This window comes from Dendrobates tinctorius, unplaced genomic scaffold (genome assembly GCF_039654945.1).
Source record: "Dendrobates tinctorius isolate UK_male_01 unplaced genomic scaffold, ASM3965494v1 ptg000008l, whole genome shotgun sequence".
Taxonomy (NCBI): domain Eukaryota; kingdom Metazoa; phylum Chordata; class Amphibia; order Anura; family Dendrobatidae; genus Dendrobates; species Dendrobates tinctorius.
In genome coordinates, this window is record NW_027361676.1 from 71,115,682 (window position 1) to 71,134,483 (window position 18,802).

The 18,802-nt window shown below is 44.9% G+C and overlaps 1 protein-coding gene across 8 annotated transcripts in view; it reads right to left on the bottom strand.

The window, feature by feature from the left end:
- Positions 1-18,802, bottom strand: part of CENPU (centromere protein U) — a 181,507-nt gene that overhangs the window by 19,605 nt on the left and 143,100 nt on the right. For all 8 annotated transcript variants that reach the window (XM_073578483.1, XM_073578428.1, XM_073578449.1 and 5 more), the window contains one exon: positions 12,276-12,354. In XM_073578483.1, the coding sequence (XP_073434584.1) occupies positions 12,276-12,354 (79 nt within the window). The remainder of the gene's footprint in view (positions 1-12,275; positions 12,355-18,802) is intronic.

Below are 18,802 nucleotides of genomic sequence, written 5' to 3' on the forward strand. Positions count from 1 at the left end.
CTAAGGATAGCCAATGAGAGCCGAGGAGACAGGAAGCATCAGCGGCCATTTTACTTGGGTCCACTGCACCTTGTATTAGTGGAGATGCATTTAGGCCTGTCTGGTTTCTATCTGAATTTTTTGTTGGATTTTTTTGTCCTCTTTTTGAGGTTTTCATGTTAGAGTAGGACTGGCAAGTGTAAGGAACTTTGACGCAGTTTGCCAGCTTCCGTATTAAGGCCTTAATATCAACCAATACCTTGCATATATTGATATGTTTTTTGTGCACTTTTTATATTTCTTTCAGGGTGCAGTTGGGCCAAAATGGTTCTGCAAACTTGTGGCCTCTGTTCACACGGGATGCATTCTAGTTGGCACTGGGCAGCCCCCCTATATGGTGTTACTAAGAGGTTGTGAACCAGAAGCCCTGAATTCCCTGTGTTAACACTGCCACATGCGGATTATTTCTTCTGCACTGGTGTACCACACGGCCAATCCCTGATTGTAGGCTGGCTGTTTCATTTGGTATTTATGCACCTGTGCAGCTGCCATTTTACTTGGATCCACTGCACCTTGTATTAGTGCAGATGCATTTAGGCCTGTCTGCTTTGTATCTGAATTTTTTGGAGGATTTTTTTTTCCTCTTTTTGAGGTTTTCAGGAAGCATCAAAAGCAGCATGGATATCACCCTGCTTCTGAGATCTGTTGAGTTAGGTCTACTAAATCCTGGTATGAAGTGCCAGAAAGAAAGTTGTAATTTTCTGGCTCAGCTGGTGTAAACTTAGTAACCCAGGAAGTAGCAAACCAGTCGGCCTTAGAGCTGAACCAGCCTCTTCAAAGGAAGATTTGGCTAACTAATCAATTTTCTGATCTTGCATGTCATAGATGGAAACTGCATCTGCAAAAGATAATGTCACGTGTTTCACCAGATGAAAAACTGGCAGGTCCACAACAAACAAAATCATTTTTCCAGTGCATCTTCCAGGAACGAACACATAATGTCTAAATGTTTTGGTTTGTTAAAACTCCTGTCCAGATAGCTCCATTCATTGGAAAGTTATGGATTACGCAAAGTATGCCAAAAGGAAATTCCCAACCGGAAGAGAAGTCTGCGTCAGTGACATTCAGAGTCTCCTTACGAGCTGTAATAAGGCGGTCGACCATAGAAGACAGCTTGGATGCCTGTTTATCTAAGTCCATTCGCGGAACCTCTCCCTCAGACAGGTCATTAACTCTGAACGAAACATCTGAGTGATGTGTGTGGTGGAAGGTGCCTGGGGTCATACCTCAAGTGTCTTAACCCCTTTGCCCCCCAAGGGTGGTTTGCATGTTGATGACCAGGCCAATTTTTACAATTCTGACCACTGTCCCTTTATGAGGTAATAACTCTGGAATGCTTCCATGGATCCCGTTGATCCTGACACTGCTTTCTCATAACATATTGTACTTCATGATAGTGGTAAAATTTCTTTGATATGACTTGCGTTTATTTGTGAAAAAAAACAGAAATTTGGCGAAAATTTTGCAATTTTCCAACTTTGAGTTTTCATGCCCTTAAAACAGAGAAATATGTCACACAAAATAGTTAATAAATAACATCTCCCACATGTCTACTTTACATCAACACAATTTTGGAACCAAATTTTTTTGTTAGGAAGTTATAAGGGTTAAAAGTTGACCAGCAATTTCTGATTTTTACAACACCATTTTTTTTTTTTAAGGACCATATCACATTTGATGTCACTCTGAGGGCTCTATAAGGTGCTCAAAACCACATTCAAGAAGTTTATTAACCATTCAGGTGCTTCACAGGAATTTTTAGAATGATTAAAAAAAAATATGAACATTTAACTTTTGTTCACAAAAAATTTACTTCGGATCCAATTTGTTTTATTTTACCAAGGGTAACAGGAGAAATTGGACCCCAAAAGTTGTACAATTTGTCCTGAGTACACTGATACCCCATATATGCAAGTAAACCACTGTTTGGTCACACGGCAGAGCTCGGAAGGGAAGGAGCACCGTTTGACTTTTCAATGCAAAATTGTCTGGAATTGAGATCAGACGCCATGTCGCGTTTGGAGAGCCCCTGATGTGCTTAAACAGTGGAAAGCCCCAACAAGTGACACCATTTTGGAAAGTAGAACCCCTATGGAACTTAACTAGATGTGTGGTGAGCATTTTGAACCCCCAAGTGCTTCACAGAAGTTTATAATGTAGAGCCGTAAAAATAAAAAATATTTTTTTTCACAAAAATGATCTTTTCGCCCCCAATTTTTTATTTTTCCAAGGGTAACAGGAGAAACTGGACACCAAAAGTTGTTGTGCAATTTGGCCTGAGTATGCCGATACCCCATATATGGGGGTAAACCACTGTTTGGGCGCATGGCAGAGCTCGGAATGGACAGAGAACCGTTTGACTTTTTCAACGCAGAATTGTCTGGAATTGGAGAGCCCCTGATGTGCCTAAACAGTGGAAACCCCCCAAATTCTAACTCCAATCCTAACCCCAACACACCCCTAAACCCTAATCCCAACCATCACCCTAATTCCAACCCTAGCCCTAACTATAGCCCCAACCCAATGGTAAAATGGAAATACATTTTTTTTATTTGATTATTTTCCCCTAACTAAGGGGGTGATAAAGGGGGGTTAGATTTACTATGTAAAGCAGGTTATTATAGCAGATTTTTATGTTTGGCAGCTGTCACACACTAAAAGATGCTTTTTATAGCAAAAAATAGTTTTTGCAACACCACATTATGAGAGCTATAATTTTTTCCATATTTTGGCCCACAGAGTCATGTGAGGTCTTGTTTTTTGTGGGATGAGTTGATGTTTTTATTGGTACCCTTTTCGAGCACATGACTTTTTTTTTATCATTTTTTATTCCGATTTTTGGGAGGCAGAATGAACAAAAACCAGCAATTCATGAATTTCTTTTGGGGGGCGTTTATACCGTTCCGTGTGTGGTAAAATTGATAAAGCAGTTTTATTCTTCGGGTCAGTACGATTACAGCGATACTTCATTTATATTTTTTTATGTTTTGGAGCTTTTATACAATAAAAACTATTTTGTAAAAAAATTATTTTTGCATTGCTTTATTCTGAGAGCTATAATTTTTATTTTTCCGGTGATGGAGCTATATGGCAGCTTGTTTTTTTGCGGGACAAGTTGACGTTTTCAGCAGTACCACGTTTATTTATATCCATCTTTTTGATCGCGTGTTATTCCACTTTTTGTTCGGGGGTATGATGATAAAGCATTGTTTTTTTGCCTTTTGTTTTAATGGCGTTCACTAAAGGGGTTAACTAGCGGGACAGTTTTATTACTAAACATATGTACTTTTATTGTTTAGATTTTTTTTTTTCAAATATTTAATGAATAAATATTGATTTTTATTATTTTTTAATATTTCCACAATTAGTTTTACATTTTTTTTAATTTAATTCTTACATTTACAATGTGTCCCACTATGGGACACTCATTTTGTGCAGGCTGATTGCTTTTATGGCATGCAAATCAGCTGTGAGCACTGCAGGGATTTGTCACTAACCTCAGAGACTTCCTGACATGCACTGCGCATGACAGGAAGTCTCTGAGCTCTGGTAACCTGGATGTCGTCATGACGACATCGGGTTACCATGTGAGCGATCAGGACCCCGCGTCATGCTGCGGGGTCTCCGATCCAAAGGCAGAGGGGCTGTCATAGCTGACAGCCCCTCTGCCTGCTCCCGGAATGCTGCGATCATGTTTCATCGCAGTGTTCAGGGAGTTAAAGTGCCGGGAGCGGTCCATGACTGCTCCTGGCACTTAGTGCCGGGTGTCAGCTGTGACTATCAGCTGACACCCGGCCGCTATCATCCGTGCTCCCTCCATGAGCGCGGCGGATTGCGTATGACGTACTATCCCGTACATGGGCATTAAGGCCAAGGGCACATGGACGGGATAGTACGTCATATGTCAAAAAGGGGTTAAGGATCTGCCACAAGTTCCTTCTGCAATTAATGTTTCTTCAAAAGCCTTGGGACCTGGTGTAGCCTGTGGTGTTACGCAACCCAGCATATCCAAAATCCATATAAACAACTTAGTGAGGTCTGATACCACTGAAGTTAGTGAATGCGCCCCACTTTGGTTCTGGCCCCAGGGGGCCTGAGCAGTGCACTGCAAGAGAGGCTACACTGACCGACTGCCTGGGACCCATACAGTTACCGCAAAGGGCTTTTGGCTGATGGCAGAGAGATTTAATGCTACCGTAGGAGTGTGCAAAACACAATACTTTCGCCATTCTCTGCCTAGAGAAGTCGCCCTGGGCTATTGACATGGTGACACACTCAAGACCTCATAAGGGCTCATACTGGCTAAACATTACAGGAATGGCACAATGAGAGAGAAACGAGGAACAACTAATGACAAATCCTAACTGGTCAGACAGGCCAGAAGGGTCCATAAAAATGTTAAGTGAAGCCAAAAACAGGATTTTTGGGTTGTTTACCGTAAAATCTGTTTCTCGGAGCCTTCAGTGGGGGACACAGACCATGGGTGTATGCTGCTGCCACTAGGAGGCTGACACTATGCACAAAAAAAAGGATAGCTCCTCCTCCACAGTATACACCCCAACAACCGGCAGGAATTTCCTCAGTTAGTGAGAAAGCAGTAAGAGAAGTAACAGAATAGATTGAAACAGAACAGACAACTCAACTGTACATAACCAACAACATAAGAACAGGAGTTGTAGAACATGGGAGGGTGCTGTGTCCCCCAATGAAGGCTCCGAGAAACAGATTTTACGGTAAGCAACCCAAAAATCCTGTTTTCTCTATCGCTTCATTGGGGGACACAGACAATGGGACGTCCCAAAGCAGTCCCTGGGGAGGGAAAACAAGCTTCCATCAGGCCAGCGGACTCACCACCGCTTCCTGCAGGATCCTTCTACCTAGGCTGGCATCCACTGAAGCGTAGGTGTGGACCTTGTAGAATTTCACAAACGTGTGAACAGATGACCAGGTTGCAGCTTTGCAAAGTTGCAGCGCGGAAGCTCTGTGGTGCACCGCCCAGGAGGCACCCACTGCCCGGGTAGAGTGAGCTCTAATTTCAGGAGGGGCCACTCGATGCTTGATCCGGTAGGCCTCCAAAATTGCCGATCTGATCCAGCGAGCAATAGTAGCTTTGGAGGCCGGCTGACCTTTCCGCACCCCATCTGGAATGATGAAAAGAGAGTCTGACTTCCTCAAAGGAGTCGTTCTAGCTAGGTAGACCTTCATTGCCCTGACCAAGTCCAGCTTGTTCAAGGAGCGCTCCCGAGGGTGAGTTGGACCCGGACAAAAGGACATGAGAACAATATCCTCATTCAGGTGGAAAGTGGACACCACCTTAGGAAGGAAAGAAGGCGGAGGCCGTAGAACTACCTTGTCCTGGTGGAGCACCAAGAAAGGGGAACGACAAGAAAGGGCCGCCAATTCCGACACGCGCCAGATGGAGGTGATGGCTACTAGGAAGGGTACTTTCCATGAAAGGAGAGATAGGGAAACTTCCCTGAGAGGTTCAAAGGGAGGACCTTGCAGAACCTCAAGAACCAGATTAAGATCCCATGGATGTACGGGCGCGCGGTACGGAGGAGCTGCATGAGCCACTCCCTGAAGGAAGGTCTTGACCTGAGGACGGGAGGCCAACGTCTTCTGGAACAAAATGGATAGCGCCGAGACTTGACCTTTTAAAGAGGTGAGGGCAAGGCCCGCATCAAGGACTGCCTGAAGAAACTCCAGGACAGAAGGGAGAGAAAAGGACATGGGCGGAATGTTATTGGCCTCGCACCAAGTGAAATAGGCTTTCCAAGTACAGTAATAAATTTTGGAAGACAATGGCTTTCTGGCCCGGATCATGGTATGAATGACACGATCAGAAAAACCTGATCATTTCAAAACCTCGGTCTCAACAGCCACGCCGTCAAATTGAGTGGCCGAGAATTGGGGTGGCAAATCGGGCCCTGAGACAGCAGATCTGCCCTGTCTGGAAGCTTCCAGGGGGAATCCGCGAGAAGGTTGACGATGTCCGCGAACCAAGACCTTCTGGGCCAGTTCGGGGCGATGAGGATGACTGGAATTCCTTCTGCTTTGATTTTCTTCAACAGCTTGGGAAGAAGGGGAAGAGGAGGGAACAGGTAGGGGAGCTCGAACTAAGACCAAGGAATGGTCAGAGCGCCGGCGCCCACGGCGAGAGGATCTCGAGCCCTGGATACAAACTGTGGGACTTTCCTGTTGAGGCGAGACGCCAGCAGGTCTATGTCCGGAGTTCACCAACGACGGCAAAGCTGATGAAATACATCCGGATGTAAGGACCACTCTCCCGCCGCGAGACTCTCGCGGCTGAGAAAATCGGCGGCCCAGTTGTCCACGCTGGGAATGTGCACCGCGGATATTGCTGGGACTGAAACCTCAGCCCAGTGAAGAATTTTGGACACTTCCGCTAGGGCTGAGGCACTCCGTGTCCCCCCCTGGTGGTTGACATATGCCACCGCTGTGGCATTGTCTGTCTGAATATGGATTGGCAGGCCCCTGAGAAGTCTCTCCCTGTGAACGAGAGACAGATCGCCCGTATCTCGAGGACGTTGATCGGCAGAGCTGTCTCTTGAGTCGACCACCGACCCTGAACAGTGTGATTGCGAAGCATTGCCCCTCCAGCCGAGGAGGCTGGCATCCGTTGTCACAATCTGCCAGTGAATGGGAAGGAATGACCGTCCTAGGGCAATGAGAGGTGACATCCGCCACCAAATGAGGGACTGCCTGACCCGGTATGAAAGGCGAATTGGACGATTCAGGGAAAGAACAGACCTGTTCCACCGAGACAGGATGGCCTGTTGGAGGGGTCTGGAGTGAAATTGAGCAAATGGAATCGCTTCTGTCGACGCCACCATCTTTCCTAGAACTTTCATGGTTGTCCGGAGAGACGGAAGTCGTGTGGTCTGCAGCGATCGTACATCTCGCTGCAGGGAAACTATCTTCTCCTCTGGGAGAAAAACCCTTGATCAACGAGTGTCGATCAATAGGCCCAGAAACACCAGACGTTGTGTCGGAACAAGGCAGGACTTCTTTTTGTTGATGAGCCACCCAAAATTGGACAGGGTGTCGAGGACGATGGTAAGACTTTGGCGAGCCTGGTGAAAAGGCGGAGCTTTGATCAGAATGTCGTTGCGGTACAGAAAAAGAATGAGACCTCTGATTCTCAACAAGGCCATCAACGCCACCATGATCTTTGTAAGAACTCTGGGTGCGGTGGCGAGACCGAACAGCAGTGCAACGAACTGGTAGTGGTCCTGGTGAATCGCAAAACGCAGGAATCTCTGATGCCTGGGAAAGATGGGAACATGTAGATAGGCATCTTGAATGTCTATTGAACACATGAACTCCTGCGTCTCCATGGAAGCGATTACAGACCGAAGAGACTCCATCCTGAAATGATGCAGTCGGACCGTCTTGTTCAGTAACTTGAGATCCAGGATGGGACGAACTACACCGTGTTTTTTCGGCACTACAAACAGGTTTGAATAAAACCCTGTGAAACGTTCTGATTCGGGAACGGGCACAATCACACCGGAACTGAGGAGAGAGGTGATGGATGCAAAGAAACCCGGAACTAAGGCAGGGTCTTTTGGAGGTAGTGACTCGAAGAAACGATCCCGGGGACGAGAAACAAACTCTATCTTGTATCCTGAGGATACAACTTCCCTGACCCAAGCGTCCTCTACTGAGGCAAGCCAGACGTCTCTGAAGAAAAGGAGTCGACCGCCCAGTTGGGAAGGACCCTCGGGACTTCGTTGATAGTCATGCTGATGTGGACCGACCAGATCTGGACCTGGAGGATCTGCCCTGGGAGGAGTGAGATCGCCAGGAGGGAGTGGGTCTGAAGGAGACCTTCTATCTATCCTGGCGTGCCTGCGGCTCTGTTGGTTAGAAAAGTTTTCTGCCGTAGCGAAGCGGCGGAAAGACCGAAAGGGCCGAAACTGACGCCTTAGCGGAGGCTTACGAGGCTTGGACTGAGGGAGGAGGGAACTTGTGCCTCCAGTGGCGTCCTTAATAATCTGGTCCAGCTGGGATCCAAAGAGGACGCGCTCCCTGACAAGGCAGATTGGTAAGGGACTTTTTTTGAAGACAAATCCGCCTGCCAAGCCTTGAGCCAAATTGTACGCCGGATTGCCACCACGTTGCTGGACGCCTGAGCCGCGCAAGACGCGGCATCCAAGGAGGCAGAGAGCAGATAATCCCCTGCATGGGAGATCTGGTTAGCCAGTTCGGCCAATTGCTCCGGTTGGGCTTTATCTAGGATGCCCTTGCGGAGATCCTCCACCCAAGTAGCTATGGCCTTTGCTACCCAAGATGAAGCGAAGGTTGGGCTTAGCGCCGCCGCTTCGAATGCTGACTTTGCTAAGGATTCTATAATTCTGTCATTAGAATCCTTTAGCGACGCCACACCTGAAATCGGGAGGACCGTGTTGTTAGATAGTCTGGATACGGGAGCGTCTACAGAGGGGGAAGCCGACCAGTTGTCGGTGAGCTCTTTTGAAAATGGATACAGCACGCCGAGGCGCTTCCCTCTTTGAAAGCGTCTGGTCGGATTTTCTCTCTCCCTGGTAAGGATCTTGCCAAACTCAGAGTGGGAGGCGAAGACTCTGGAAGGTGTTTCTGCCAGTCTGAACGAAACCTCCTGATCTGAGGGTTTCGCAGGGGAGTCTGTGATTTCGAAGGTGTGGTTAATCGCAGCAATGAGGTTCTGTACCATAACCTTCATGTCCGCGTCCTGGTCCGAATCCTGCTCTAAAATCTCTTTGGATGACGCATCTGAGAACGCTTCACCTGACTCGGGTGAGGAGGCACGGGAAGGCGACTGCTGGGAAGGACTATGTGGAGAGACCAGGTCAGGAGAGGATTCCGGCCGGAGATCCTGCCTGGGTCTTTTGCGGCTTCTGCTGGCTGGCTCAGATGGAACCCCTTGCGACCTGCAAGACCCTGCAGAAGTGTCCAGGGGCAACTTATCAAGAACGGCCACTAGGAACTGAGACACCCTGGAGAGGTCCGCCACTGATTGTGATATTGCTAGCGATATCGCTACATGTGATACTTACCTTCAACCGGCTCCCCAGCTGGTCGCGCGAGAAGGTCCTGGACCATTTCTCGCCGTCAGCTTCCTGCTGTGACGACGAATGACGCGTGGACGCGGGCGGGAGGACGTCAGGATCGCCGCGTCTGACAGGTAAGTAGAGATCTCCGCCCCCTGTGATGTCGCTGGTGAGATCTGCCTGTGTGGCAGCTCACTAGCGACCACTTAGCGATGCACCAGCGATCCATATCGTTGTCGGGATTGCTGGTGCATCGCTATGTGTAACGGTACCCTTAGGCACAAGGAGCAATCGTGAATCTTAGGAAATGTGCCTAGCCGGGAGATAACTCCCCCTCCCACACACACTTGAGACCTACAAGTGCTTCTAACTAAATTAGAATATCAAAAAGTTAATTTATTTCAGTTCTACAATACAAAAAGTGAAACTCATGCAGAATCATTACAAACAGAGTGATCTATTTCAAGTGTTTATTTCTGTTAATGTTGATGATTATAGCTTACAGCCATTGAAAACCCGAAAGACATTATCTCAGTAAATTAGAATAATTAACAAACACCTGCAAAGTCTTACTAAGCATTTAAAAAGGTCTATTAATCTGTTTCAGTAGGCTCCACAATCATGGGGAAAACTGCTGACTTAGCAGATGTCCAGAAGGCAGTCATAGAACACACTCCACAAGGAGCATAAGACACAAAAGGTCATAGCTAAAGAAGTTGGTTGTTCACAGAGTGCTGTATCCAAGTATATTAATGGAAAGTTGAGTGGAAGGAAAAAGTGTGGTAGAAAAAGGAGCACAAGTAACCGAGATAACCGCAGCCTTGAAAGGATTGTTAAAAAAAGTCATTCAAAAATTTGGGGGGAGATTCACAAGGAGTGGACTGCTGCTGGGGTTATTGCTTCAAAAGCCACCACACACAGATGTACCCAGGACATGGGCTACAAGTGTTGCATTCCTTATGACTAACAGACAACGCCAGAAGCGTCTTGCCTGGGCCAAGGAAAAAAAAGAACTGGTCTGATGCTCAGTGGTCCAAGGTGTTGTTTTCAGATGAAGGTAAATTTTGCATTTCATTTGGAAAACAAGGTCCCAGAGTCAGGAGGAAGAGTGGAGAGAGAGACAGTCCAACCTGCTTGAGGTCTAGCGTGAAGTTTTTACAATCAGTAATTGTTTGGGAAGCCATGTCATCTGCTTGGTGTAGGTCCACTTTGTTTTATCAAGACCAAAGTCAGCGCAGCCGTCTACCAGGACATTTTAGATCACTTCATGATTCCCTCTGCCAACAAACTTATTGGAGATGGAAATTTCATTCTCCAGCAGGACTTGGCACCTGTCCACACTGCCAAAAGTACCAATACCTGGTTTAAAAACCACAGTATCACTAGGGTTGATTGGCCAGCAAACTCGCCTGACCTTAACCCCATAGAAAATCTACAGGGTATGGGCAAGAGGAAGATGAAAGACACCAGACCCAACAATGCAGACGAGCTGAAGGCTGCTATTTAAGCAACCTGGGCTTCCATAAAACCTCAGCAGGCCACAGGCTGATCGCCTCATGCCACGCCACATTGATGCAAAAGGAGCCCCGACCAAGTATTGAGTGCATTTACTGAACATACATTTCAGTAGGCCAACATTTCAGATTTTAAAATCATTTTTCAAGCTGGAGTTATAAAGTATTCTAATTTACTGAGATAATGACTTTTGGGGTTTTCATTGGCTGTAAGCCATAACCATCAACATTAACAGAAATAAACACTTGTAATAGATCACTCTGTTTGTAATGATTCTACATGAGATTCACTTTTTGTATTGAAGAACTGAAATAAATTAACTTTTTGATGATATTCTAATTTACTGAGAAGCATTTGTAGTTGGGACTAAAGCCAGAAAATAGAGAATAAAATCTATGCCAATAAAGTAGTTACCTGACGTTGTCCACGTTATTTACAGTGGCCAGTGTGGTACTGAGGAATAAGAGGTTGGCTTTGTGTCAGTGGCACTGCTAGGAAAATGAGCTAACCATTTTCATGCTGAAGGAGTGCCTGCCCGACTGTTTGACATTGGTTGAAAGTGCTCCCGAGGTTCGGGTACAATCAGGCTACATAACCCAGTGCCCTATCTGAAAACACTTTCAGGACAGTCCAGCTAAGTGCTGCAAAAGAACTAACTGGCTTCATGCAGAGTAAGAGAGTATGCTAAGATAGCTGTGCTCCCCGATGTAGCTGAGCCGAGTATGCTACACAGCCCTGTTTGAGAGCCATCAGGGAAGCTCAGCTACTAACAAACAGGATGGCTGTGGAGATAATGAAAATGATATGCTGAAAACAGAATTTCTTTTGTTAATTATGAAAAAAATAAATGTGAGATACTTACCTAGTGATTATACTTTCCTAGACACCTCCAAGGTGGATGGCTTTGGTACATGTTTCTTTGGTTGGAGAAGTAGTGCCGGTGTATTTTATGGACATTGGGTGATCCTATAGCTAGCTACAAAGGAGTTGTTCTTTGCTTTATCTAATTTTCTTCTAGAGGTAGGGATGGTAACAGTGTGGTTAATGTCTGATTGTGCTTCACTCCTCATGTCGGGAAACAGCGATTAATCAATTTAAAGAGATAGATACAAAGGAGGTACCCGTCAATGAGGTATGTCTGCTTCCTGCAGACACTAACCTAAAACTGATTAGTTCACTGCCGGGAGGAACGAACTCTTGACTACTTAGTATCTGTCTCCTCGTGGCAGCAGCTACGACCCATACTGTCTGTGTTCCCCAAAGGTACGAGCAAGAAAAGCTCAAATTTTCCAATTTATTGGTGTGCCAGATTTTTAACAATTTAGCTTTAATTCGTACTTTTGGATTATATGCCCAAATCCTGAAAGAATTAACTAACTTTCTATGGACAATGCACGTGAATGGGATGTGTCAAAGACCTTACCTATGCAATGTGAAAAAAAACTGAGTGGAATAATGAACTAGTGGCAGATTTTAAAACCCACGTCATGTATATTATTTCAGCTGGATCTAACTCAGAAATTCACAACAAGCATTTACCATACACACAATAAGTATGGAGGCAGAATAAAAAGACTTAAAGATCAGCAGCATTATGATGATGGACTTGATGTCTCGGTCTTAACAACTGGCCAGAGACATTGATACATGGCAGTGCAGATTACTTACTGTTGTAGATAACTGTTCTTTAAAGCTATCATAAAACGCATCAACCTCTCTTTTGCAGACATCTGTTTCAACTTCTTCCCTACAAAGAAACAGAAAATAATTCTTAGACTGTTAACCCCTTAGCAACAGAGCCATTTTGCAGCTTAATGACCAGGTCAATTTTTACAATTCTGACCACTGTCCCTTCATGAGGTTATAACTCTGGAACGCTTTAATGGATCCCGCTGATTCTGAGATTGTTTTGTCGTGACATATTGTACTTCAGGTTAGTGGTAAAATTTCTTCGATAAGTCTTGTGTTTATTTATGAAAAAAAAACGGAAATATGGCGAAAATTTTGAAACTTTAAATTTTTATGCCCTTAAATCAGAGAGATGTGTCACAAAAATGTCTTAATAAATAACATTTCCCACATGTCTACTTTACATCACCACAATTTTGGAAGCAAAATTTTTTTTTGTTAGGAAGTTATAAGGGTAAAAGTTTACCAGTGATTTCTCATTTTTACAACAAAATTTACAAAACCATTTTTTTTTTTTTTTTTTTTTTTTTTTTAGGGACCACATCATATTTAAAGTCATTTTGAGGGGTGTACATGACAGAAAATACCTAAAAGTGGCACCATTCTAAAAACTAGACCCCTCAAGGTGCTCAAAACCACATTCAAGAAGTTTATTAACCCTTTAAGTGCTTCACAGGAACTAAAGCAATGTGGAAGGAAAAAATTAACATTTAACTTTTTTTGCAAAAAATTTACTTCAGAACCATTTTTTTTTCTATTTTCACAAGTGTTAAAAGAGAAAATCAACCACAAAATTTGTTGTACAATTTCTCCTGAATACGCCGATACCACATATGTGGGGGTAAACCACTTTTTCAGCACACGGCAGAGCTCGCAAGGGATGGAGCGCCATTTGACTTTTTCAACGCAGAATTGGCTGGAATTGAGATCGGATGCCATGTTGCGTTCGGAGAGCCCTTAATGTGCCTAAACAGTGGAAACCTCCAACAAGTGACCCCATTTTGGAAACAAGACCCATTAAGGAACTTATCTAGATGTGTGGTGAGCACTTTGAACCTTCAAGTGCTTCACAGAAGTTTATAACGTAGAGCAGTGAAAATAAGAAATCCATTTTTTTCCACAAAAATGATCTTTTCGCCCCAAAATGTTTATTTTTACAAGGGTAACAGGAGAAATCATACCCCCAGTTATTGTGCGATTTGTCCGGAGTACGCCGATACCCCTTATGTGGGGGGGGGGGGAACCACTGTTTGGGCACATGGGAGAGCTTGGAAATGAAGGCGTGCCATTTTGGAATGCAGACTTTGATGGAATGGTCTGCAGGCATCATGTTGCGTTTGCAGAGCCCCTGATGGGCCTAAACAGTTTAAACCTCCAACAAGTGACCCCATTTTGGAAACTAGACCCATTAGGGAACTTATCTAGATGTGTGGTGAGCACTTTGAACCTTCAAGTGCTTCACAGAAGTTTATAACGTAGAGCCGTGAAAATAAAAAGTCTTTTATTTCCACAAAAGTGATTTTTTAGACCCAATTTTTAGACCCCCAAAGTTGGTAAATAGTGGAAACCCCTCAATTCTTGCTCCAACCTTAACCCCAACACACCCCTAACCCTAATCCCAACCCTAACCTTAATTCCAACCCTAATCCTAGTTTGCCCTAACCCTAATTCTAACCCTAGCCCTAACCCTAGACCAACCCTAACCCTAGCCCAACCCTAACCCTAATGGAAAACTGAAAAAAAAACTATTTTCTTTAGTTTGTTATGTTGGCCTAACTAAGAGGGTGATAAACGGGGGGGATTATGTACTATTTTGTTTATTTTGATCACGATGATAGTTTATCATCGTGATCAAAATGAATGAATGGAATCTGCCAGCCAGAGCCTGCGCCCGCCATTTTTTCCGAACAGCGGGACGCAGGACTACCGGGAGGGGACGGAGGACCACGGAGAGGTACCGGGGGGGGGGGGACTCGGGGACCCTCTCTCTCTCTCCTCTGATGTGCGATCACATCAGAGGAAAGAGAAATTTAATGCACAATCGCGGCTTTTTTTTTTTTTGCGGTCGCCGTTATATGGTTAATAACAGCGATCGCAAAAGCGGGGTTGGTAAAAACCGACCGATTCATGTTCTCTGGGGTCTCGGCTACCCCTGGCAGCCGAGACCCCGGAGAAAATCCGACACTGGGGGGCGCGCCGTGAATTAGCAGCGCTGTGGTTTTAGTACCCTTAATTACCGCCGTTAAAAGGCGTATCGGCGGTCGCTAAGGGGTTAAACAGGAAAAACAAAAAAAAAAACAAAGTAAAGTGAGACTAGTTTAGAAGACCACATCCTTGTAGAAACCTTCTTAGGTAGACCTGTTCCTTTAGCAACTGACTATTCTACATGTAGAGGACCTCAACAATAAGATCTAACCTCCTTCCCAAGCAAGGCAGGAGTCTCCAAACCGTGCACAGTGCCCCGAGTACCTAGTGACGCTGCCCCTCCACCTATGATTGATGAACATAGCCAGCAGAGAGCATGCACAGACATGAGGCTCTGACGGCTGTTAATTAAGTAGTAGACATTATTCATAGGTGGAGGGGTGGCATCACAAGACAGAGAGGAGGCACAGAGCACTGTCCGGAAACATGCAGAGGATCACTTGGTGAACACTGGAATGAAGCGCTGTACAATTTCAAACTTTAGTTTGTCTGTTTTTAAAGGCATTTGGCCCTACCTGTGGGATGGAGTGGTGTTGTCAAGAATGTATTAAAAAGGCTGAAGAACGTGGTAGCAATGGCTGTTATATGGAAAACCTGATGGCAGGTTAGGATGTATACCAACTTGAACTCCAGCTCATTTCTTTTGGTTTTACTTAAATTTCTTGCACTCAGTGCATGCTAGGGCGAGAGTTTCCCTTCTTAGAGCTGGGCACTATGTTTATATAGCTTCCCAATTTTGGGTGTCCATAGTTGGGTCCTGCCCAGCCTTTATTCACGTTGAAGTCATTTTTGACACATGGTAAAGTTTTAATACTGGAGGTTAGGACCGTCCCGCTTGAGTACCCTTGGCGGTGGTGGAATGACTTTTACACTTTTTTAAAAAAATAAAAAACAGTGCTTACTAAGCACCCTATGATATCTATATGATCTATATGTAGTAGTATTGCTTTTTACTTACAGCAGGATAGACATTCATTTTGTGTCTATCTTTGGTTTAGTCATTATGAATATGCTCGCATGCACCAGTTCATTTCTTTCAGTTTTTCTCAATAATAATCTAACAGTCAGAGAGGAGAGCATGGCTCACACCAATACAACCACACAACCCCTCCAGCTCTGTGTTTCTAACAAGCTTTTGTAATATTTATAATCCTATCTACTGGCCATGGACATACATGAAGAAATAATAAAAGTATTGGTAATTGTATTTATAATGTATTTTTTTTTATTAGTTCATTTTTACCCCAGGGAATGTCATTAACTACCACCTCGATTACATGCAGCACAAATCGTTATACAATATTAACCCCTTATCCTCAGCTGCTATACATGTATCGGCAAGTCACTAGTACGTCTATGGAGTGGGCTCAGAGGGTGAGCTTGCCCCATACCGGGCAGGAAACACCAACGTTACTTACCGGTAGAGTCGTTTTTATTCTATCCTCATATACCTGCGTATAAGCAGGGTTTGTAGAAAGGGCCTGTATATCGCGCACCCTGCGGGCCGATGTCAGTGCTATCAATATAATAGTTTTAAGGGTAAGATACTTGGCCGACAACTCATTTAAAAGTTTGAATTGGTCTTTGGTCAATGCCTCTAGTTCTAGGTTTAGATCTCATGGGGGAACCCTTGGAGCTGGGTCTGTCCTGGACCTAACAAAGGATTTTATGAATTTCAATAACCACTTATTGGCCACAAGATTATAATTGTACAAAGCACCCAAGGCTGTACACCTGAACCTTGAGGGTACGAGTACTAGAAGCTAACCCTAGCTCAAACCCCTTCTGGAGAAACCCTGGGATGGAACCCAGTGGAATCTTTTCTCCCAAAGCGTTCCCTGAAAATGACAGGAATTTTCTCCACGTCCTGCCGTAATTTCTTTTGTTATAGGCTTTCTACTTTTTAACAAGGTGGAGATCAACGCTGGCGAACAATCCTTCCGACTCAGTATTGCCCTTTCAAATTCCATACTGCTATATGGAAGCCCTTCACTTGAGAGTGGCATACTGAACCCTAAGTCAGAAGATCTGGGATTTCCGGCAGGATCCATGAATCTGACACGGGCATTGTCCGCAATAGGGAAAAACCATGTTTTTTTTTGGCCAGAATGGGGTAATCAGAATCAATCTCGCAGGATCCTTCCTCACGACTGATATGAGGGAAGCATAAGCAAGCAAAAGCAAAGAAAAAAAAAGAAAAATATCAGCTCACCTTCTCAACGGATACCACTAGTGATGAGCGAGTATACACGTTGCTCGGGTTTTCCCGAGCATGCTCGAGTGTCCTCCGAGTATTTTGGCGTGCTCGGAGATTTCGTTTTCGGCTGCTGGACAGGCTGAATACATGTGTGGAATGCCTGTTTGTTAGGTAATTCCCACATGTATTCAGCCTTTCTACAAGTCGCAAATCATGCAGAAATCTAAATCTCCGAGCGCGCCAAAATACTCGGAGGACACCCGAGCATGCTCGGAAAAACCCGAGCAACAAATATACTCGCTCATCACTAGATACCACGTAAGGAAACCTGCAGTGCCGCAATTAGGAAACCATTTGTAGAAATAGAAAAATATCCAGCATGTTGAATAAAATTCAGAAGTCTTTATTGAAGAATTAAAAAGTCGCACCACTGTACATGGGCAAATCTAGCATATGCGTTTCGGAATGTAATCCTTATGCATTGCATATTATTATACTATTTTAACACTGAATAGCTTTTTATGTCATATCCTGTGAAATCATGTGGTATAGAACCAATCACATGTCATCAAGTTCTTACTTATACAAGTGAAACTTTGAAGATACATATAATACATGGTCCAAATTTATTATAACCAAATTAATCCATTGAAAATTATAAAATTTAGATGATCCATTGTTTTTTATTTTTCGCATAACCGTTCATCCTTTTCTGCATTGTCAAATAAATATCTTGGAGTTTAATTCACGCTGTAGGGCAAGATTAAATTAAACTACAGCATGAATTAAACTTCAAGATATTGATATTAAAGACTTGTGAATTTTATTCAACACGCTTGGATATTTTTCTATTTCTACAAATGGAAGCATAAGCAATCATGATGTACCAGGTGACCTGAAGGGCATCTACTGCATAAGGGTTTTCTCTTGAGTTAAGTGAACAGAACTTTTTTACTTTCCTGTTCTATTTGACGGCAAAGAGGTCTATTTCTGGCAACCCCCATGAGAAAACTATCGGCCGAAACACCAGGGAGTTTAGAGTCCATTCCTCTTGTTTCAGTCTGTTGCGCCTTAGGAAGTCTGCCTTGGTTTTCTTTGTCCCCTTTACATGCAGTTTTGTTCTGCCAGCTAGAAGAGTCTGCTTACTGCTTCCACTTGGGAGTGGGACCTTGTTCCCCCGTGGTGGTTGATAGCCCAGTTGTCTGACATGACACCAGGGGCGTAACTACCACGGTTGCAGCAGTCGCCACTGCGACAGGGCCAGGGGGGAGTCAGGGGCCCGACAGGTCAGACCACATCTCTCAAGCGTCCCGATTTTCGCAGGACAGTCCTGTTTTTGACCCCCACCCACATCCCGCCCAGGAGTCTATTTTTCCTGCACTGTACTGAGCTGCCACGCCCCCCCATGCACCCCAGCCCTCCCGTAGAGATCCACCGCAGCCCCCCTCAGCCTGCAATGACATCGCTAGGCTATTCTCTAATGTGCGCACAGGACCTGTGATGAGGTCACAGGAGGGGAGGAGTCAGGTCACATGATCGCCTCTGTGTCTGCAGGACTCTGCTGTGCTGGTTCATGTCATGGTGCTGGATGAGGTGATGTTTGTGTGTGGGGTCAGGAGGGGTTTACAGTGTGGATGTAGCAGAGCCGCGGGTGTACGAGGAGTGCGGAGCCGCGGGTGTACGAGGAGTGTGGAGCGGAGCCATGCGTGTAGGAGGTGTGCGGAGGCGCGCGTGTACGAGGTGTGCGGAGGCGCGCGTGTACGAGGTGTGCGGAGCAGAGATGTGCATGTATTCTGGCATGGGGGGGCCCATTTGAAAGTTCGCACCGGGGCCCATAACTTTGTAGTTACGCCACTGCATGACACGTATGTGGCGTCCAAGGAGGGAGGGAAGAAAGCCCATAGTTCTTTCAGATTTGATGACTGACCCCTCTCGAAAAGTGTTGTTTATCGGCTTTACCCATTGGACCTCTGAACTTAGGTTTGCCCTGTCTGCTAACCACAAGAGGAAGTTTCTAATTTATAAAGAAAGTTCCACCTTCTCTTCTAAATGTCCTTTTATCAACCTCTGTGCAGACAGCATTTCCCACTGAAGTTGTCTTGTG